This window comes from Cavia porcellus, unplaced genomic scaffold (genome assembly GCF_034190915.1).
Source record: "Cavia porcellus strain 051 isolate PalLab524CR breed Dunkin Hartley unplaced genomic scaffold, mCavPor4.1 scaffold_16, whole genome shotgun sequence".
Taxonomy (NCBI): domain Eukaryota; kingdom Metazoa; phylum Chordata; class Mammalia; order Rodentia; family Caviidae; genus Cavia; species Cavia porcellus.
The window spans coordinates 61,800,909-61,824,198 of record NW_026947499.1 but is presented as its reverse complement, the minus strand read 5'-3'; the positions used below and the strand labels follow the sequence as shown (position 1 = coordinate 61,824,198).

At 35.4% G+C, this 23,290-nt stretch overlaps 1 protein-coding gene across 1 annotated transcript in view; it reads right to left on the bottom strand.

The window, feature by feature from the left end:
* Positions 1 to 23,290, bottom strand: part of Mei4 (meiotic double-stranded break formation protein 4) — a 176,075-nt gene that overhangs the window by 105,661 nt on the left and 47,124 nt on the right. The window contains exon 3 of the mRNA XM_063226928.1: positions 996 to 1,522. Within this exon, the coding sequence (XP_063082998.1) occupies positions 996 to 1,522 (527 nt within the window). The remainder of the gene's footprint in view (positions 1 to 995; positions 1,523 to 23,290) is intronic.

Below are 23,290 nucleotides of genomic sequence, written 5' to 3'. Positions count from 1 at the left end.
TTGACTTTGTAAAGAACATTGCATAAACAAGGAAAAAATAAAACAAAAACTGAAGCAATCCTTATGTGGCGTGTTCCACAGCCAATTTATTCAATTAATCCACATATACAGAGGGTCTGTGGAGGATTACACCATTTAAAAAGTGTTATGGCTTGCACCTGGAATGCATCCAGAACGCCTATTTATTACTATTGGCTTTCAGTGTGAGACACTACAGGGAGGAAATACAAAGACTCAGTCACTAGGCATGTGCTCTGGAAGTGGGTACCAGGTAACTCATCCCCTCTCATCTCTTACTCTGCTTCCTGGCCACCATGAGGAGAGGAGCTCGGCTCCATAATTTACTCCCCGTCCTGCCTCACCACAGGCCAAAAGCAACCAGTCCAAGAGACTACCACTACTGACTCCAAACTCTGAAATCATGAGCCAAAATAAATCTTGCTTCTTTTAACTTGATAATCCAGGTATCTTTTCACGGTGACAGAAAGCTAACACACAAAGGAAAATCCAAATAAAGAAAAAAAAATATTCTTTGACTTCATGGCATCTGCTATGCAATAGCAAAAAAGAACAAATTCAATACAGTATATGCAATCTGTCACGAGGAACAGAACACTCACAGAAGTCATACTTCGAGAAACCTTAAATGTTAATAGTTTTTTGAAAAGTATTGAGGCTTTCTGAGCAACAGTAATTAAATATAAGCAGCATAAAACATAAGCAAAGAATTCAAGCATGTTGATTAAAATAAAATAAAAAAGTAATTTAAAGTAAGTAAGTACAAACTTGAAGCAGAATTCTCTAATGGAGAGAACAGTATCCTAGCAATCTGAAGCCAGAGACACAATAGTTAAGAGTTGCTAGTGAGAGCAAATCAAGGTCAGAGACTCTCTAAGCCACAAGGTGACAGGTCTATAGTAGGATTATCCAAGAGGAGGATTCACTTAAATTACTAACATTTTACTTAATTAAATTACTTAATTTATATTACTTACCCGGTTTATATGGCTTCTCCCTATAAGAATCTGTAGTAAGGTATTTTGAAATTCTTCCAACTTCTTAGAACATGTTTTCAAAATATGGTTAGAGAGGTTAGAATCATTGATCACTCTTGCTAAAGTATCAACAGCTTCTGTCCAAAACTTTGAAAAAGGAAGCTTTGGGTTACGGTAAAATGTGATCAGGCCATCAAGCATGCGAGAAACAGAATCAGAGACAGTGGAAGAGTCCGTTTCAGAATGGGTTAAGTCTGTTAACACTAGGCTACCTGATTCAGTCAAATTCTTTAGCGTAAGCAGATGTTGCAAGAATTTCATGTGAGACGATAGTGAACTTTCTGGAGTAGCCTGGGCTTTTTTCACCAGAGGCAGTGGTGGAAAAGGTGGGAGACTGCAGCTCTCCACAAAGTGCTGGGATAACTCTGAAAGGTCTGTTTCCCACTCACTTGATAAATCATACCCAGAATCTTCCATCGGATTTAATGTATTCTCAGAACTTTTAACTTCCTGGGAAGTCAGCTTTCCTGAAACAGAAAGGAATAGAAGGATTATCTTTCCTATAGCTTAAATTTTATCATATTAAAAAAAGACTGCTTTTATTTACTTTAAATACTAAATGGATGATGGATGCAAAGATTTGTTAAACACTTAACAAGCAGCATAAAATTGAGTAAAGAGGTGATACAGGATATACTTATAAAGCAGAGATAAAAGTTCAAAATTAAAGTTAGGGAATGAAAAAAGGCAAGAGAATTTCACTCATGAAAGGAGTAAGTACAAGAGCACAGGTACAGAAGGAAAAAAAGCAGTTTGTATGTGAGGAGTCACACAAAGTTGGATGTCACTTTCATAGGAAGGATATGGTAAGAGATTAAGACAGAAAAATATGTAGAACCTAGAAAAAAATTGACCCTGTAAGACATATTAAGAACCTTAGAATTTATCCTGTAGTGTGTATAATGAATTTCAAACTTTAATAACATGAACATTCTTTTGGAAAAAGTATACACACATTCATAAACACCTGATATACAGGTATAAATATACACCAGTACTATCTCTATCTGTGTGTATGCAGCTAGTGGTAAACTTAGTAACTACAGGGTTCAATTTGCTACTTTCTGATATTGGTAATTAATCTTTACATGTTAGCTTTTCAAATGAGTGACAGGATAGAGGATAGCCCTGACAGTCATGCTATCTCATAAACACAGAAAAGGTAAAAATATGTTCAATTTTTTTGTAGTACTGGAGATTGAAACCAGGACCTTTGCATCATATTTGAGCCTTAACCTCTCCATTTATTTCTTATTGTGAGAGAAGGTCTCAGTTAAATTGCTAAGTGGCCTGCACTGGGTTCAAACTTGTGATCCTTCTGCACCAGCCTCACAGCATGCTGGGGTTACATGTATGCCTACCACATCTTGCTTGAATTACCGTAAATATTTCCAAATTATCATAAATAACATATGAAAACAAAATTGAAACCAAATGAAAAGTTGTTACTGAACATTTGAAAGCACATTATTTGTCTATGAATTCAAGGGTGATGAATATTTCTGTCACTGGTAGGAGTAGGAACGAGATGTGAAAAAGTATAAAGCAGGAAAGTTAAATGGTCATTTGAGTACTCTGTTGGCTAGAAGAGCAACAAAATTTTGTGAGGTATAAAATCAAAGAATGAGTAATTAAATTAAATAGCACATCTATGGCCTTATCAGATGACAGTAACACAATGTTATGTCTGATACCTTATGTCAACTAGAAAAGTTTAGAGGTTTAACAGATTCAGCAGGGAGCCATGGTTCTTACTTTGTAAACATTCTGAGTCGGTTCAAGAGGAGGGTAAAGAGGTGGTGTGATTGCTGCACTTACCCTGGGACAGGCATGGCTGGGGGGATTGGTGGGAATGGTGGTAGTGTAGCCTGCTTATAATATAAGGGGGAACAAAGAGGCTTGTTCTCCCCTTATGTCCTCATTGTTTTTGCTATGTTCTACCACCTGAAAGTGTTATCCCCGTGCCATGCCACCCTGTCTTGGAGACAGCTGATTATGGACTGAAACCTTCACAAACTGTGACTGAAGTAAACCTTTTTTTCCTTAATGTTGGGTGTCAGGTAGTATGTCTTCCTGTCTGAGAGAACAGTGACTAATACATAAACAGAGAAATTTCTTGGAAAAAAAAGGGGACAATTGATCACAGAAATGAACACAAAATAGCAAGCCTGCTTATTGAGAGGATTTAGGCAGTGAAATGGAAAAGTAATTAAATACACCCATAGTTCTGACTTAGAATACTTGCTGGATGATGTTGCTATCAAATGCACAGGTAAAAATACAGAGAGAAGAGCTTCGTTAAAAAAGACTGTGAGTTAAAGTTTGGTCATCTGTATTATGAAGCAACCTTTTTTTTTTTTTTAATGAGAAAGTTGAGGAAGAGATATTCCTTGAAAAATTGGCTACATGAGCCTAAGAATGGAGGAAGGTCTAGACTGTAAATACATCTTAGGAACTCATAATGAGTAGGTGAGGTCTGAGACTCTGTAAATGCTCATGATCCCTCAAGGAGGGTATGGGCAGGAATGAATACAGAAGACCAAAGAGGGACCCCAAGATAAATCAGTACTGGAGGGCTGAGTGGAGAAAAACAATTATGAGACAGATAGCAGAGGAATAGTTTAAAACTGTAAGAATAAAATAAAGATTATGACACAAAAGTCAAACAGTTCTTGGGAATGGCAAACAGTAAGGAAATCTAGTATTTAAAAACCATGTTTTTTTATTTAAAAAAAGATTAAGATAAAAGAGGACATAACAACACAGGTCAGAACAGAACAATTTAAGCAACATAGTGTTTCACCACAAGACAATCCAACATAACATTAGCTACCACAGTGTCTCTTTCCTTGAAATATTTGAGTATACCTTGATATACTATAGTATCAAATGTAAAAAGACAGTGTAAAACCATTCAAGAGAATGAAAGTATTACAGAGTATTCAGAACCAACTAACAGAAAACAAACAATGGTTACTATATTATCTCCTTGTCTATAAAAATTTTTGTTTATACTATCACATATAATAAAATCCAATAAGATACAACATGATAAAACTGATGGAGACAGAAGAACATAAGCTTGGTGGGACTTCAAAACAAGATGATATTAAATCATCACTAGCTATTATAATGTCTTGTTTTCTTCAAAATAGCTGTTCATACTATCACAGACAATAAAATCAAACAACCCAGAATAAAACCATTCCACTTAATGAATGAAAACATTATAAGGCTTCAAAGAAATATAATAGGGAATCATGATTACTACATACTTTTATGTATTCTTAAATTTCTTACACTAGGCAAACTATTCTGTATTTATACATGTGAGTTTGATTTATTTCACTTATGAGTATGGTCTCAAGCTGCACCCATTTATTTATAAATATCTCATGTGATCATTCTTTATAGCTGAGTAGTATTGTATAAAAATACCACACATTTTTTTATCCATTCCTCCATGGACACTTAGATTATTTTCAAGATCTGGCTATTACAAATTGTGCTGCTATAAACATGGGTGCACATATATCAGTGCGGAAAAAAACATATTTTAAAATCATCAAGCATCCAGTGGCTGTGTTGGTCCATGTCTGCAATCCCAGTACAACAGAAGGATGAGTCAGGAGAATCTCAAATTGGAGCTCTGATGGGACAACTTAGTGAGTTAATAAGACTCTGTATCAAAATAGGAAAGAGAGACAGACAGACAGACAGAGAAAGTCAGAAAGAGTCAGAGAGACAGAGACACACACAGAGAAAAACAGAAGCAGAGAAAGAGACAGAGAGAGGAGAGACATCCAGTCAGTCAGGTAGTCTGGGAATGTAGCTCAGTGCAAAGGCCTTGTGTTCAATGCCTAATACCACAAAAAGAATAAAAAGAGTGGAGGGGAGGGGAGGGGAGGGAAGGGGAGGGAAGGGAAGGGAAGGGAAGGGAAGGGAAGGGAAGGGAAGGGAAGGGAAGGGAGAACGGAGAGATGAGAATGAATGGGTGGAAGAAAGGAAGGGAGAGAAGGAACAGGAAATAAGTCATTGGTAATCTTATCTGTGACAGTTTTGGACAGTCATCCAGTGTGGTAAACAGAGATCAGTAAGCACTGCACTAAAGAGTAGATAGGAAGAAGACAATTAAAGCATGTCCAATCGTTCTGATCAGATAAGGATAGTAACTGCAGACTTACTCAAGTGGGGAGAAATTTAACAATTATAGGTAAGAAAAACACTGGAGAAGCCAAGGATAGAGATACTGAAAAAAAGGAGGGCAGGTGGGACATGGTCCTGGAGAATGTGGGCAACAGTCAAGGCTTCAGGAATATGGCTGAAGGCAGTCAGTGAGACAATTCAGAGATTCAGAAAGCTAACACTGGCCCATAGGAAATTCAAGGAGATTCTATTGGGCTGTCACATTTCCCTATGAAGATAGGAAGACATTAGCTATGGAAAAGTGGCAAAAGGGTATCTTTTACTTCTTATATCATTTAGTTGGTAAATATAATTTGTTTTTCTTTTGTCCTTTAAGAACATTAGAAATTGATGATAGACACAGCACTTATTTATAAGGTTCCTATTATAACCACCACAAGCATCCAGCTATGCGTCTGTTAATCATCACAATATCTAAATTTCAAGTCCAGGAAATAATTTTAAAAGTTCAAAAGCATAGCTGTACTCTGAGCAATGACCTACATGCAAAGCCTTTAACTGTATTTGGCTATTTCTATAATAAGCCAATCTGATCATTGCTTAAAGCAAACACTTTTTTATGAATGAGGATAAAATTTGAAAATTATTAGAGATACCTAAATTATTTAGGAATATTTATAGGCAATCAGACAGGGATGGGTCCTCCAGAGGTCAGTGGAGAAGACAAGAGTGGCTGGCGGTGCACTTGTTGAAGGACAAGCCTCAGATCAAAAAGGAAGAACTATACTTATAAGCTTCCCCTAGGGAAAAACAGCAGTGATTGATATTCTAAATAGGTATCAATTAAAAAAAGGTATCAATGACCTTGTGTGGGGGACTAAAGCTTCCCCAGCCCATTGCCTCCTGGGAAATCCTTGTTCAGTCCCTGTGCTCTTGCTATGCGATTTGATCCCCATTTAATCAATATTACCTAAGCAACTGTGCTTGTGATCTTATAGACTCATCCTAGTTTTGTCCTACTTCACATCCCCTAAGGCTTTCCATTGGATCCATATTACCTAAGCAACTAAACTTGTAATCTAGTTGCCTCGAGTTTTGTCCTACCTTGAACCCATCTTACTTTGTAACTTTGCTCAACTTTGCTTCTTGAGAAGGGGCCAGGTGTTAGTGGGTAACCCACTTTCAAGCCCCTTTCTGACTCTTTTAGATAGAAAGCTATGTTTCTCAATAAATTCTTCCTAAAACTTTAACCTCCATTGTTCATAGAATTCATTCCTTGATTTTACAGAACACAAATTCAGTGTTTCAGATATCTAGCAGGTTAGGAGTTATAGTATTTCCCTTATATTACTTGGAGACCCATATATTATCCCTATATAATATACCCTGTATAAAAATAACATCTCAAAACACACATTAAAAAATAAAGGGAAACTGTGGTTATTGTAATTATTCAGGTTTATACTTCTATTTCATGAGAGCTGTATGACTCTCCACAAGAAAATGAACAATTTCATTAACCTCTTAAAATTTCTATCACTGTAAACTAAACTTCACGGATGATAATTTCAAAGGCTGATTTGTGGTTTCTCCCTCATCGCTTGCTGGTATGTCTCTAGCAAGCCATAACCACTCCATGCTATCTCCTTCATCCACGCCAAGTACAAATTGGAAAGAAGAAACTCTACACATGCATGCGAAAGAATTTTAAAAAGTGACCATGCTTTCGTCTGCTCATCTTATTACTGTACACTTAAAAAAGTGTCATGAGGGTAGATGTTCAAGATGCCAATATAGAAAAAACACAAAAAGTGCAATCTCTTCTCAGTGTCATAAGGAATCTACCAACTCCACAAAAGAGGGCCACGTAAGGTTGTACACAATCAGGTTACAGTTTTAAATTTTAAATATAAAATTAAATAAAGATATGATATTCATATTTAATTTTACAAAGCAGTCCTACTGAATATGTATGTTCTTGGAATCCCTAACTCATTCAAAGATGCAAGCTCCACTTGGCCAAGAGATCTAAGGAAAGCTATACAGCAAGCAAGTGGGACTAATTTCTTCAGTTCCATGTTCAGTCACCTTTGAACTACACTAAAGAGGCTTCTGTAATACCCAGTACAGTACGTATCAATTAACTTATGTTTTTCACTTATTTATAAGCTTCTGGAAGGAAGGTTATGTCTCTTATCATCTCTTTGGTTCTATCACATAACTACGATACCATCTGTAGATGGAGACACTTTATCCTAAACTGTGCCTGCTGCCAGCTCTGACAGATTGCCTCTTCTCACCTCACACCATGAACTATGAGCCAAGATCAACTCTTCGGCAATTTACACCAAACCACAACAATTACCCAAACAAATTAAAAAGATTAGATTAAATAGATATGTAATAGGTAGAGTAAATGGATACTATCACTATTATAGTACTTATTTAAAATGTTTCAGAAAACAACAGAACTAGCAGGAGGAAAAACTAGCCAACAGTTCCAGATAAATAACTAAAGATAAATAAATAAAGAAATCTGTCCTCAATGTTGAAAATTTTGATGACTACAATTTACATGGCATTCATTTATGTCACTGCAAACTATTTTCCATATAATAACAGCAGGCAAGTGCGACTTTATGCCCTCATATTATGAAAAATGTAGAAAACATGGTTTCTTAGTTTTAAACATTTAAGTGATACTATTAATGGATTATAATATATGACAATATTCATAAATAACATATTTATTCATAAGTATAAGACTTTAAAATGTCCATCATTGGTAGGGTAATATATAGCATGAAAATATACAGTAATATACCCCTCTTCTATTAAATAAGTCTTTCATAGTTACGTAAGTGTCTACTTATTTGATTAGATCTATGTATTCAACACAAATCTCAAAGCATGGTTAACAAGGCATTATACTCAAAGAACAGAAAAAAAAAAAAAAAAAAGAACAAACACATGTGACTACAGCTCCTGTGTAATTTCTGATTTTTCTAAGAGGGTCTAAGGTGAAGCATGGTGAGGTTTCTCTTTAACTTATTATTGGACTGATATGCCTGATTGATACAGTATTTTTCCAACTTAGTGTATGTGACTTGCCCATTTATTTAGTGGTTTTAATAATAATAAACTACACATATATTGACACAGCATAGTTTGGCTACATTAAGTACTCAATAAATATTTATTCTTAATAAATACAGATGAGAAATCTATATTAAATAATGAAACTATATACAAAAGTAAACATAATTAGATATTCATTAAAAGCTATAACAAAACCTACAGATTCTGTCTACAACAGATTATGTCCCTTTGGATACCAAAAACTTTCTGTTCCATTTTGTTGTGGCCTCATCCCTTTTATTTTCTTTCCAATTTTAATTTCATCTTAAACCCATTTATTATTTCATGGTGAATCTGAAGCATTTTGTTCTATTCTGAGTTCTGCCTGATTGAGGACAACTTGCACTGGGAAAGAAAATCCAATCTGATTTATCCAGCCTACTCAACCATATAGTCTCATCTAAAAACTCAGTACATAAAATGATATTTGACCAAATTTCTGGGTGCCCCATAGCTCTGGAAAATTGACACATAAATTAGCCATCACAAATCTGAATCAACAATTAATACATTATGCTCACCTCACTGGTCTGCCTGCCTCTAGTTCTTCCTCCTCTAGGACTCATTGTGCTAAAATACCACTTTATCACAGGACTTCTGTTGTTAAATCTTCCTAAGAGTTCCCTTACATTACAGACCAGGGTCCTCCACATTTCCATGTGAAAGGCACAAGAGTTCTTACTGTGCGCCTAAAGCCTTGTCTTCATCCTTACCCTATTATTATGAAACAAACACTAAAATACTTACAGTTCACTAAAACGTAAACCAACATTCAATACAATATATATTTTTACTCATTGTTTCCCCCTGTGTGTGGTATATGTTTACACCCTAACCCAGGAATGTACTTCCTCTTCAAAATCTGCTTCAAATCATCATGTAATCTTCCCTGGTCTCCCCAGGCTGAGAAAAAACACTGCCTGGCCTATTTTGTATTTACATTTACTTCAATTATTTTACCTGTTAACCAGTTCTGGATGTATAAGGACTTTCTACTGAAAAGAAAGGATTCTGGAGGGCAGTTTATTTATTTATTCCATCACTTGAGGTCTGCAATCCCAATATATACTAGTTGGTGATCTGCATACTTGTTGAAAAACTGCAGATGTATATACAGATGGTGAAACAGAAGAGCTTCATTTTAAATATTGTCAAATATCATTACATAATGTCACTACCAACTATGATTTCCTGGTATTAATAATCACTCACGTGAACTCATGCACTGAAAAATATAAAAATCATGTTTACGCCACCTGGTGGTCAAATCTAAAATAGTATTTTAAAACATCATAATTCACCTGAAATGGCAGCTTTGAAAGCAACCATTTGATTTCTGTCCCGTGAACGATACATTTTAGCATCTTACAAAGCATGCTTGAAAAATGTTAAAGAAAAACAGTAAACTGAGTTTAAACTCACTCTAGCAATCTGGACTGCTATTCTAACTTTGAATGCACCCAAACAAATGATATAAAATATACAAAACTTAGAGTGAGTGGAATGATTCGTCATAGCTGGATCATCCTCACTGTGTTAGTTTCAAACAAAACAAAAGAAGACAAAGAAAGCAAAACAAAATAAAACCACAGGGTTACTTGTGGGTCAACTGTATCCTAGAATAGAGAGAACACAATTCTTTCTGTTCTCAGGGGCTCAAACTCTGGAATCTCCTGGTTGTCTCTCCATCTCTCAAGCCATTGCCTAGCTCCCCAACAGGAGCCATCCCCAGTGTTGCACCGCAGGGTTTCTCTTTCGTGTAGGAGCTGGGGACAAGAATATACTTTTCTAGGTCACATACTCAGTGACTCACGCTTCCAACCAGGCCTCACTACTTAAGACCACATTAGGCTACTGAATTCATCAAGAAATGAATCCACTGGTAAGTACAGTGCCCCATGATCTAATCACCCTCCAAACCCATGAGATTTGGGGAATATTTTAGATCTAAATGATAATACTTCCTATTCAGTGTTTTTGGCTATACCTATTTTTAGAATTGCCTCAAAGAATTACCTTTGGCCCATGGCTTTCAAATCTGTAGCCCTAATGCCAACCCACTTGCACACTCAGATCAGGAGATGGGTAACTCTGTCTCTGTCTCTCCCAGCCTCCTGCCCTCCACTTCTTTTGTGTGTGCATCTATGTGTGTCTGTGTGCATGCTGGCAATAGAGAACAGTGATATTCATTCTGTGGAACTGGTTTATACTTCTATGTTTTGATTCTTTTCTATCCTTTTACCCACTTTTACCTTTCTTATCCTTACCCTAGTCCCCTTTCTCATTTCTGAGATCATATGTTCTAGTTCCCTCTCTGCTTTATTTTATCCATTTAATTATTTTTAAGTGATTATTTTCAGTACTAGACCCAGAACGTCACACATGCTAGGCAAGTGCTCCACCCCTGAGCTCCACCCCTAACACGAGTTGTATTTGTTGGTTATTCTCTCAACATTATTAACCTCAGACCCTGACACTTCCTATGTCCAGAATAAATCACTGCCTTTACTTAGATATGGAACAATTTCTTAGTAATGCTGCTATGCTCTTCAGTCCCCAAGTTTGCAACTTGACAATCAACTTAAACTTCATTCCTGACTTCCATTTACTAAAATATGGCATTGGTCCTTCCTCAATCTTTATTTTTGAAGTCTTCAAGTTTCTTCCCATTGCAGTTTTCCTTGGCATTAAACATTCTTTTTGCATGGAATGTTTCTCCACCCTCATGCACAAGTTTCTCAGGGCTGGCTCCAATTGTTACTCAAGAATCTCGTTAAATTTTACTTCTAAGAAAGGCCTTCCCTATTCATCCAATGTAAAGAAGCCACTAGATCACTCTCTGTCACATCAATCTTTTCTTCTTAATTTTCCAAGTATCACTTATCATTGCTTATTTCCTACTGCTACATTTTGTGCTTGCCCTGAAGAATTGGTGCTCCGAGAGAGATCTAGACTCCTTGTTTATTGCCTTATTTGAGAGCATGTAAAATTAAGAGCCAACCGATATTTACTTAACAAAGCAAAACATTTGAAAGGTTTTTTTTTATAACATTATATGCCAAAGTAATTACATTTAAAAAGATATGACAGCAACATTCCTATCTCCTGTCTAATTACTCTGTGTACATAACCTGACCCCTAATCTCTTGGAATAACTGTGGAAAACATAGTGCCTGGCACAGGCATAGCACATTCCCCAATAATTTTAAGTTTCCCTTCCATTTTCCTGCTGAAAAATTTCCAAAGATGCCTCACTGCCAACAGAATAAAGTACATTTTGCACTTGCTACCCCACCTCTTCTTAATATACTTCCCCATAGTTTTTCATCTTCTGTTGCAGAACACTTCGTGTGCGGTATGCCAGTCAAATGAGAATATTTTCCAGTAGATTCCTGTATGTATACATTGTCTTTTCTTGCTTGAGATACTCTAGTACCCACTCTCTAGATCTTGTCCAAATTGCAAGATAAGCAACTTTTTCCAAAAAGATTCCTAAAATTTCTCTGTAAGACAAAATAATTTTACTCTTTCCTCTGAACACTAGGATCTTTATCAAGACCATAAAGTCTCCCTGGGTATATTTAACAATGTGATTTTTCTCTTATGAGCTTTTGTGATTGGACCAGCAGGTCTTGGACCTCATATCTCTATATTCTTTATATTATTTGTTCTAACACTGGATAGACGTACTGAGTAAATGAACAAAATAGTTGCTCCAAAAAAAAAAAAAATAGTAGAGAAAAACTAAGAGCTGATAAATATCATCTCTCTTTAGAATCTAAAAAGATGTGCAGTACAGGTCAAAGATAGTCTTAGTTTCATTTTCTAACAAACAGGATGGGTTAGGTTGGAGAAGGCAGACATTAATATTGTGATTCTGGTACCAGAACCCTAGAGAATAACATCAAAATCATGAAGATACAACCCATTACAAAGTGAATTCACCTGCTTACCTTGTTTTCATAAGTGTGGGTATGGACATAGCAATGTTCTGAGGAAGCATAAAAACAATAAAATTAATGCATTCAGCCATTCAACAAATTCAGGGTCCCCTCCTCTTCCTGTGCATCCTAAATCTCTCCACAATCTAACCCCCACCTTTCCACATACCATTAATCTTCTTGACCAAGCCTATTTCTAAGAGAATTTGTCTACATATTGTACTATGTATTTAAGACACTGAGGTCACTGCTTTCACCTGGACTCTAGCCAGAGGATTCAATTACTCACATCTGTACTCTTCCCACACTAGGTCACTGGGTACACAGTCCTTTTTGCCAGTGCACTTATCTTAGTTATTTTCTCTCTTTGCTGAGGCAAAACACCCAACACCCACAAGTTAAGGGAGGAAAGGTTTATTTAGTTCAGTTTGTAGAGTTTCCATCCATGATCTGCTGGCTCCAAAGCAGGGTAGCTTCGCGGAGGAGACCAGTTTATGGAAGGCAGAAGGTTGCAAAGGCAAAAGGGAGGGAGGGAGAAGATGAGCCTCTTTCTGTCTCTTACGCTGTACCCAAGTTACTGGGATTGCAGCAGTGCCAAACCAATCAGTTACTTATTTAATAATCACCTACCCTTAATCCTAGTGTTGCACCATGATCAATCACATAGTCTAGATGCAGCCACCTCTGGCAAAGCGCCACACATGACTGCCAGAGGCTTTGAGGAGACATCTAGATACAAGCCATAGTAGCGCTTCACTCTACTTAAAGGCAGATGCAATGAGATTTTTATAGTGTTTATCTAATTTATGTCATAAGGGGAACATGCTAAAATTAAGTATTCCTAGGCACAGATATTCAGTATTTCAAGGTGGAGTTCCAGGAATTTTTGTCTTAAATAAACAGTTTGAGGGGGAATTCTCTTATTTTCCACATTCTCTACCCAGTCTGTATTCTCTACAAATACTGAATTAAAAGGGTGGGGATAAAAGCGAGTCCCAAAAGCACTATTCTTCTCTATTTGAAAGTGTACATACTCAACCTGTTTTATTTATTTCTTGCTAGACTCAGAATTTCTAAGTGATAAGTACTTATACTGAAGATTTTACCTCTTTACTTTGTAACCCTTTCTGCTAATTACAGCAGCTTTAGATTTTTACAAACCTCAATACAAGCTCACATCCCATATCAAGCATATCAGAACATCCAAGTACGAGTATGTGTTAAAATTCTCATGTGATTCCAATGGGAAAACCACTCTCTTACATTAATTTATTTCCACTATGATATTCTTTCAGGAGCAGAGAAATGGGGTGTGCCCCATTCATGCCAGCTCCATTCTCTTCTGCAACTCTCACAAAGCCTTGGTCTTATTTCCTTTCTATATGTTCATGGTGATCCCTGTTTAATTTTTCAAAGTTCAGTTCCAGATATTCCCATTTCAAGGATCATTTTACCACTTCTTTTGTATTTTGCAAGAGTAGAGTTTTATAGGTTCTAGATGTCCTATCCTCCCTTAGTCTAATCCATTATCATTTCTCTAATGAACCACAGCCTTAGATTCCTATCCTGTAGTCTGTTTCCATTTCCACTAACAAGTTCCTCCACACAGCAGCCACAGCAAGAAGTGTAAAACTCCTAGCTAATGCTCACCAGATGGCTCCCAGTGTACCAAAGGTCCCACCTAGTAAAACAAACTCTACAGAAACTGCAGTCTGGGCTCCTCACCCCACTATTTTTAAGTCTCTCTACTTCAGTCGCACTGAGCTGTTTCTGTCCACTGAGCATACATGCCTCAGGGTCTTGTGAAGGAGACAGTGAAGAAAAAGCATAAGTAAATGGAACAAGACCATATTCATTATATGTATTACTTCTACAGTATGCTTCAAATATGATCAACCTCTTAAGAGATAAAATTTTTTTAGAATAAAAATAAAATTTTTTTACAGCCTGTCTTACATAGGCTCGTGGCTTGTAGATTTTAGTTTTGGAGTTTTATTATTTTACACATGACATTCTAAAACCAGTCCATGAAATGTGGGTCTTTCAAAAAAGCTAATCAAAAAGTTCACTTTGCAAGATTAGAGTCAAATAATCTTTTTTTTTTCTAAAACCTTAGTAATATGCATAGATTTAGCTATTACAAATTGTGCTGCTATAAATATGGGTGTGTATATATCATTGTGATATGATGCTTTTAACTCGTTCAGGAAAAAACCAACAAGAATAGCCGGATCAAATGGAACCTTTAGTTTCAGTTTTTGAGGAACTGCTACGCTGATTTTCATAATGGTTGCCCAATTTACATTCTCATCAACAATGAAGAAGGGCTCCTTCTACTGCACAGGCCTCACCAGCATTCCTTATTGGTTGATTTCTCAACCACATTCTTTCTGGAGTGAGAAGCAATTTCAGTGTGGTTTTACATGGCATTTCTTGAATAACCAGTGATTCAAGAAATAAATACTTTTTTTCATGTATTTATTTCCTGTTTGTTCTTCTTCATCTGAGAAATATCTATTCATTTCAGATGTCCATTTTTATATTGGATCTTTACATTGGGGAAGAGAATTTCTAATTTTTTGAGTTCTTTATATAGTTTAGATTCTTTTTCTGAGGAATAGCTGGCAAATTCTGTGCACTGTCTCTTCACTCTGTTGGTTTCTTTCACTGCACAAAAGCATTTTAGTAAGATGAGATCTCAACTGTGGGTCCTGTGGAATTTGTGGTCATATTTCCTGTGATGTCAGGGTTTTGTCCATAAAGACTTTGCCAACATCTATGTCTTCAAGAGCTTTACCTATTTTATCTTCCAGCAAATTAAATGTTTTATATTTAGATCCTTGATCCATTTCAATTTTAGGTTAGTTTGTGGTGAGAGATAGGAGTCTCCGGGTCTAGGTTTAGTCTGTAGCTTGTATAAAGGCCAGTTATCCCAGCACCATTTGTTAAAGAGGCTGTCGTTCTTCCAGTGAACATGTTTGACCCCTTTATCAAATATAATTTGGTTGAGTGTGTTTGTAGTTGTGGTTGTATCTTCTAATCTATTTCATTGATCTTCGGCTCTGTTTTGATTCCAGTACCATGTTGATTTTATTACATTTGCTTTGTAGCATAACTTCAAGTCAGGGATTGGATGATGCCGCCTGCCTTGCTTTTGCTGTTTAGAACTGTCTGTACTATTCTAGGTCTCTTCTGGTACCAAATGAATTTTAGGAGTGATTTCTCTAGATTTATGAGGTATGTTGATGGTATTTTTATTGAGATTGCATTGGATCTGTATAACAATTTTGGGATAATGGCCATTTTCCCAATATTTATTCTTCCTATCCATGAACAAGAGATGTCTTTCTATTTTCTGAGATCCTCTTCAATTTCTTCTTTCAGGGTAGTATAATTTTCCCTGTATAGATCTTCTATGAGATTAATTCCTAAACATTTTCATTATTTGGATGCTAGTGTGAAGGGTGTGGCTTCTCTTATTTCTCTTTCAGTTACTTTGTTGTCAGTGTATAAGAATGCTATTGGGTTTTGAATATTTATGTTGTATCCAGCTACATTGCTGAATTTATTTATCTCTTTATCTCTAGGCGACTTTCAATGAAGTTTTGGGGTCTTCAATGTAGAGTATCATGTCATCCGCAAATAATGATAATTTTTTTTTTCTTTTTCCTTTTTATTGGTACCGGTACCTCCTTGCAAGGCAGGCACTTATGCCACTGAGCTAAATCCCCAGCCCCAAATAATGATAATTTAACTTCCTCTTTTCCTATCTTTACCCCTTTTATTTCTCTCTCTTGTCTAATTGCTCTTGCTAGTATTTCCAGTACTATGCTGAATAGTTTTAAGGTAAAGGCCTTCAGTTTTTGGCCATTTACTATGATGCTGGCTGTTGGTTTGTCATAGATCACCTTTATCATACTGAGGTAAAGACCATGTATTCCAATTTTCTGTAAGGTTCTTATCATGAATGAATGTTGAACCTTATCAAAAGGTTTTTCTGCATCTATAGAAACGATCATGTGATTCTTACTTTTGGCTTTATTGATATGGTTGATTACATTTATTGATTTACATATGTTGAACCGTCCCTGCATGCCTGGGATGAATCCCACTTGGTCGTGGTGTATAATCTTCTTGATGATTTGCTGCATCGTGTTTGCCAATATTTTATTGAGGACCTTTGCATCTGTTTTCATTAGGAAGGTTGTCCTGTAGTTCTCTTTTTCAATTGGGTCTTTCTCAGGTTTTGGTAGTAGAGTAATATTTGCTTCCAGGAATGATTTAGATAGAAATGCTTCACTTTCGATTTCATTGAAGAGTTTGAGGAGTGTTGACATTAAGTCTTCTTTGTATTTCTTGTAGAATTTCGCCATGAATCAGTCTGGGCCCAGGCTCTTCTTCTTTAGGTAAGGACTTAATTACATTTTCAATTTCATTAATAGAAATTGGGTTATTCAGCAGTTTTACATCTTCTTAACCCAGCTTTGGTACTTCATATGTTTCTAGGAATCTGCCCATTTCTTCTGTTACTGAACCTATGAGAGTAAAGGTTTTTGAAATAGGTGTTGAAGATCTTCTGTATTTCCACAGAGTCTGTAGTGATTTTGCCTTTTTCGTTCCTTATTGCATGAATTTGAGCTTTATCTTTCCTTTTTTTTAATAAGGTTGTTGAGGGGCTTATCAATTTTATATAGTCTCTCAAAGAATCATCTCTTTGATTCATTGATTCTCTGGACTGTTTTCTTAGTCTCTATTGCATTAATTTCTGTTGTGAGTTTTATAATTTCCTCCCTTCGTTGGGCTTTGGGCTTGACTTGCTCTTCTTTTGCTAGATGTTCAAGGTGTAGCATTAGGTTGTTTATTTGTGTTTGTTCTGTATTCCGGATGTGGGAGCTCAGTGCAATAAATTTTCCTCTGCGGACTACTTTCATTGCATCCCAGAAATTCTGGTAAATTGTATTTGTATTTTTGTTTGCTTGTAGGTTTTAATTTCTTCTGTGACCCACTGATTGCTCAAGAGTCTATTATTCAATTTCCATGTTTTTATGGGATTTCTGCAGTTACTTTATCATCAATTTCTAGTTTCATGGTCCTGATAACATGCATAGAATAATTTCAATTCTTTTGCATTTATTTAAATATGTTCTGTGGGCTAGTATATGATCTATTTTAGAGAATATCCCATGTACTGCTGAGAAGAATGTATATTCTGATATTGTGGGATGGAACACTGTATAGGTCTATCAAGTCCAGTTGTTCACAGGTGTGATTCACTTGGTTAATGTTTCTATTCAGATTCCATGCTAAATATAAGTGGTGTAAGAAGCATCCTTGTCTTATTACTGATTTTAGGATGAAAGCTTTCCATTTTTGATCATTTAATATGATCTTATCTATTATCATATTGATAGCTTTTATTCAACTGTGTTAAAGAGAATCTATACTAATTTTCTGGAGACTTTTTTTATTATGAATGGCAGTTTGGCTTTTTCAAATGCTTTTTCTTAGTGTATTGAGATGATTATGTGATTATATCATATTTATTGATTTGCATATGTTAAATCACACCTGAATCCCTGAGATGAATCCTATTTGGTCATGGTGTGTAATCTTCTCAAAGATTTGCTGTATTCTTTTTGCTAGTATTTTATTGAAGATTTTTGCATCTATATTTATTAAGGAGATTAGCCTCGCATTCTCTTCTTTGCTTGGCTCTCTCTCTCTCTCTATCTCTGTCTCTCTTTCTCTTTTATCAGGGTAATGCTTGCTTCCAGGAATGACTTTGGAATTTTTGTTTCCATTTCAATTTCATTGAACAGTATAAGGACTAATGACATTACAACTTTTTCTAGATTTATTGTAGAATACAGTAGTGAATCCATCAGGACCTGGGCTGCTAGTTTTTAAATTATTTCTTCAATTTCATTGACTGATATTGGGCTATTTAGACTTTTTATCTTTTTCATTCAGCTTTCATAATTCATATGTATCAAGGAATCTGTCTAATTCTTCTGCATTTTCCACCTTATTAGGTTATTGGTAGTAAAGTTGGTATTGATGATTTTCTGGATTTCTTCTGTATTTGTTGGGATTTCACCCTTTTCATTCTTAACTAAATGAATTTCAATTATTATTTTCCTTTGTTTTTAAAATAAGGTTGGCTAAAGGTTTGTCTATTATATTTATACTTTCAAAGGACCAACTATTTTTTAAAAAATGTTTATTGAAAAGCAACTATACTTCCACTTCATGGTAACAAACAAAAACAAAACACATTGGTTGCAAGAGTATTAAGATATAAAGTAGTGACAAATCTCACCATAAAATTTATAAGACCCATACACAGAAAACTAGAAAATGTCACAGAGAAATTAAAAATTTCAAGAAACATTTTAAGATGAAACTTTGAAGATAAAAAATTTCTGTAAAAACCCAATAGACTTGAAATCATTAAACTGATTTTGAAAAGGAATAAAAGACTTTGGAAGGCTAACGTGATTATTTACAAAATTATTTGATTCATTGATTCTTTGTGCAGTTTTCTTAAGTCTCAAATGTATTAACTTGTGCTCTGATGTTAGAATTTTCTCCCTTGCATGCACTTTGGTTTTATCTTGTTTTTTATTTTCTAAAAGCTTGAGGTTCAAAATTAGTTTATTTATTTGAGCATGCCCTGTTTTTCTGATGTGGGAATTCATCACTACATATTTTCCTTGTAGGCCTGATTTCCATTCATTCTATATAAGTTCCAGTAGATTGTACTGGCATTATTATGTAACAGGATGACTTGTCTAATTTCTTTAATTTCATCTGTAACCTACTGATTGTTCAGTGGGATGATATTTAATTTCCATGGGTTTATGCAATTTTTTGTGGTTTGCCATTGACTTCCAATTTTATATGATCCGATAATATGTATGAGATTTTTTTGCTTTTACTTTATTATGCTATGTGGGATACTATGTGTTCTACTTTGGAGGATGCACACATGCAGCTGAGAATAATTTGTATTCTGTTGATGTTGGGTGAATACTCTCTTGGTATCTACTAAGTCTATTTGTTCACAGGTTTGTTTCAGCACTGATATTTCTTTACTGATGTTTTGTCTAATTGATTTATTTGTGACAGTGAAGTACTGACATTTACTGTTGCAAATGTATTAGTGCTTAGTTCATTTCTCAAGTGCATTATTTTTTTATGTAGTTGGGTGTGATGTATTTGGTGCACATATATTTATGATTATTATTTCTTGGAGTTTTCTCTCAACAAGTATGTAATGACCTTCTTTGTCTCTTCTCATCAGTCTTAACTTGAAATACACTTTGACTGCAAATAGAATAGGTATCCCTGTTTTTTCTAAAATCCTGGTTCCTGTTTTTTTTTTTCAAATACTGTTTCCTGAATATTATTTTCTATCCTTTGACTTTCAATCTATTAATTTATTTTTGAGTTAAATATATTTCTTGTATGATCTTGTTTCTTGATCCATTCTGCCAATCTGTTTCTTTGTTTGAGAATTGAGACTATTTACATTGATGGTTATAACTGATATATACGGACTTATTCTTGTCGTATTATTTTCCTATTGTTGGTTCACTTTCTTTCCCCTCTGCTTAATTGATTTCTTTTTTCTAGTGGATTCATTCCACGAGATTCATGGAATTGTTGTCTTCATTGTCTTTTTTTTCGAGAATATCATTCAAAATCTTTGGAGTTCTGGTTGGATGGTCATTTCTTTGGTGCAGTTTACCATGGGAGTATTTTATTTGTCCACTGACTTTGAAAGACAATTGTGCAGAGTAAATCAATTTGAGTGGGTGTTTTCTTTTAGGCATTGAAAAATTACACTCTAAGATTTCCTTGACTTAAGGGATTTGGTTGAGCAGTGTCCTGTGATTCGGATGGGCTTTCCTTTATAGGTTAGTTGTTTCTTTTCTATAACAGTTTTTAATATTCTGTTCTTGTGCTGAATTCTTACAATCTTGACTACAATATGCCTTGATGTATTTTTTTTTCTGATCATGGATCAATTGGGTTATATATACCACACTTATCTGTAAGTCAATATTTTTTTTTGCATGTGTGGGAAATTTTCTGCCATTACTTCTATAACCAGGCTTTTAAATGTTCCTTGTGCTATTTTCTGATTTTTTTCATTGATTCCTATCAATTTTGTTATCTTTCTTTGCAACATTTAGCAGCTATTAGATTATTTTTGCCCCTTGATATTTTTAATGATTTTTAATTTGATGATCACTAAGCATAAACATTGATTGATTGATTCAGCTGCATATATTTTCAAAAGAATTTTTAAATTCTTTGATATCTGTTTGAATCCGTTAAATGGAATGCAATTCTTTCCTATCTTGGGGATTTATGGTTTTTACCACTTTCTTAAGCTTTTTTGTTTGTTTGTTTGTTTTCTTAATTTACATTTACTCTAGATTTTCCTAATTGTGTCCTTCATTATGGTCATAGTCATTTTAACTATCAGAACAATTACTTCTGACTAGGTTTCTCCTATAGTTTCATTTATTAACTTTGTTACTTTCACTGCCACCATTTCATAAAGTTCAGCTGGGTGATTTTTTATTTCTTCCCTCACAGTGTCCTCTGGATTTGTCTCGAGTGAAACAGAGTTCTGGGGTTGCATCTTCCTTCATGTCTTCTCATTTTCTGTTTTTTAGAATGTCTTGTCTGAGTTCATGCTTGTAAATTGTTTATGGTAGGTAGCTTTGTCACTAGTACTGGGATATCCTTAGGAACTGATTACTTTACAGAGATGTTTTCAAGGTGCAGCTAGCTTCCGAGTCTGTTCAACACCCTTTCTTTTCAGTTTATTAGGGATGAGAAACTGATGCCTATTTGGCTAGCACCAAGTTCTGTGGTGCTGCACTACAGTATTGTTTATGATCTCCATACTATTTTAACATTGGTATACCAGGTAAACAACTGATACCCACAACTGTTATCTTGGCTAAAGTAGTATATCAGTAATAATAACAACATGTTTTTCTAGAACATGACAAGCTGTGGTAACTATCAATTTGTCACCTTAAACAATGAGTACTTAATTATAGCTATATAACAAAATATAAAACAAATTAGAAAATAACATATGGCAAATATCCCTTGAATAGAGTGTTCTTACTCTTAGGTAAGAATTTAAAAGGCTTAAGAGGAAAAAAACCAAAGAAACAATAGAAGACAGATTACAACAAGGCTCAGAGACAAAGTATGATGACCTAAGTTTGGGAAATTGGTGTAAAAGAAAGAAAAGGTAAAAACAAGAACTAAACATAACAACAAAAACAAAAAATCCTAAAAATAATGTTTACATTCAAGAAGAAGCAAAAGCAAACAAGAAAAAAGAAAAGAAAACAGAAGAAAAAAATAAAGAAAAATCAGCACGTGGTTATCTTCTAGGGTCTATAGTTCTGTGGCAGTGCCCACTTTAGTCAAGATGCTTCTGCTGTTTCTGGTAGGCAAAAGAGGCAGACAGAATCTTGACCCATCTTGGATGATCCCAGCAAGCCTGCAATAGGAATAGGGTGGGGTACCAATTCTACTGCTTCCAATTCCACAGAAATTCAGGCTGATTCTGGGTTCTAATTACGGCATTGGGTCTGGGATGTTCAGCCTTTGCTGGCGTGACTGGAGTTCCCTGACCCTTTATTCTTGATCCTGGGTGTCTACCAGGATAATGCCTCACCCAGTTACTTAAGAGTTTGGAGAGGAAACCAACGCAAGGCTGCTCTGAATCTCAGGTATAGGTGGCCCCTCCCTAAAATGGTGCCCTGCCAACCTCCCTCTCCAGGAGATACTTGGACTGGATTCACTCACCAGTCATAGCAGCTCACAGCTTCTACCACTTCATTCTACTGGTACATTTACCAGTAGAGTCCTCTGGAGTCTCTCCCTGTAGAGGCCTCTGAGGTTGCTGGCCTCTACTGTGTCTGCAGATTCAAGCCTTTCCCCTGTTGCTGCAATCTGGGAGTCAGTTAAGAAAGTGCAGTTTGCCATCTCTTTCTGTATTAAGGTCTGTCTCATCACATTCCCATGAGTTCCAATTCTCCTTCCAAATGTTTCATGAATCCCATGGAACTATCCTCTTTTTTTCTGCAAGCTGTTATGTGCAGTGTCTATATTCTAAATCTCGGAGAAGCTGACAACGTACTGCTTACTTATTCCCAGAAATTCTACAATGTCCTTTTAACCAGTATCAGAACATGTAGTTTCACCTTTACCAATCTGTCCCATTCATATTGTGTGTGCCACTCAACTGCTAACATATTTCAATATGAGCTTTAAATATCTACAGACTCAGAGTGGATTTTAAGGGCTGAATTTTCTTCAAGCTCTTCCGGTAATTCTCAAGTGAAGTAGCCAAAATTAAAAACAAGTCTTTAGCGTATTTACCAACGATCCTTTTTTCTCCACATAGATCACTTTCTAATCATCCAAAATTCATCTATACTGACTGATGTTCATTCTTCAGATTTTAATTTAAATGTTCTTCCTCTAATAGCCCTCTTTTTCCTTCCAGTTCAGACTAGATTCCTCTACTTTTATATCTACCCATCTCTTGTGACTTTGCCTGTAACATCAAAAGACAAAGCATGATATCAGACATACAACTTTATCTTAGTATGGCCCCAGACTTGAGCTAAGTGCTTGGCAATTTCTGCTAAATGTTTTAATGACATTATAAAAAAAGTTTTATTGAAAGTTCAAGTGATCATTTCATTATGGAATTTCATAAATTATTCTTCTCTGAAAACTCACAAAACCATTTGCAAGGATTAGAATAATCATAGACAATCCAGAAAGGAAAATATTATAACTCGTCAATCTAGGAAGCAGATACTTATATTATCATCATGGAATAATGTATTTCAAAAATGAGACAAAGCTTATCATATGAGTGTCAGCTTTCTGTCACTGTGACAAATACCTGAAATAAATCTATTTATAAGAAGGAAAGATTTATTTCAGCTCATGGTTTCAGAA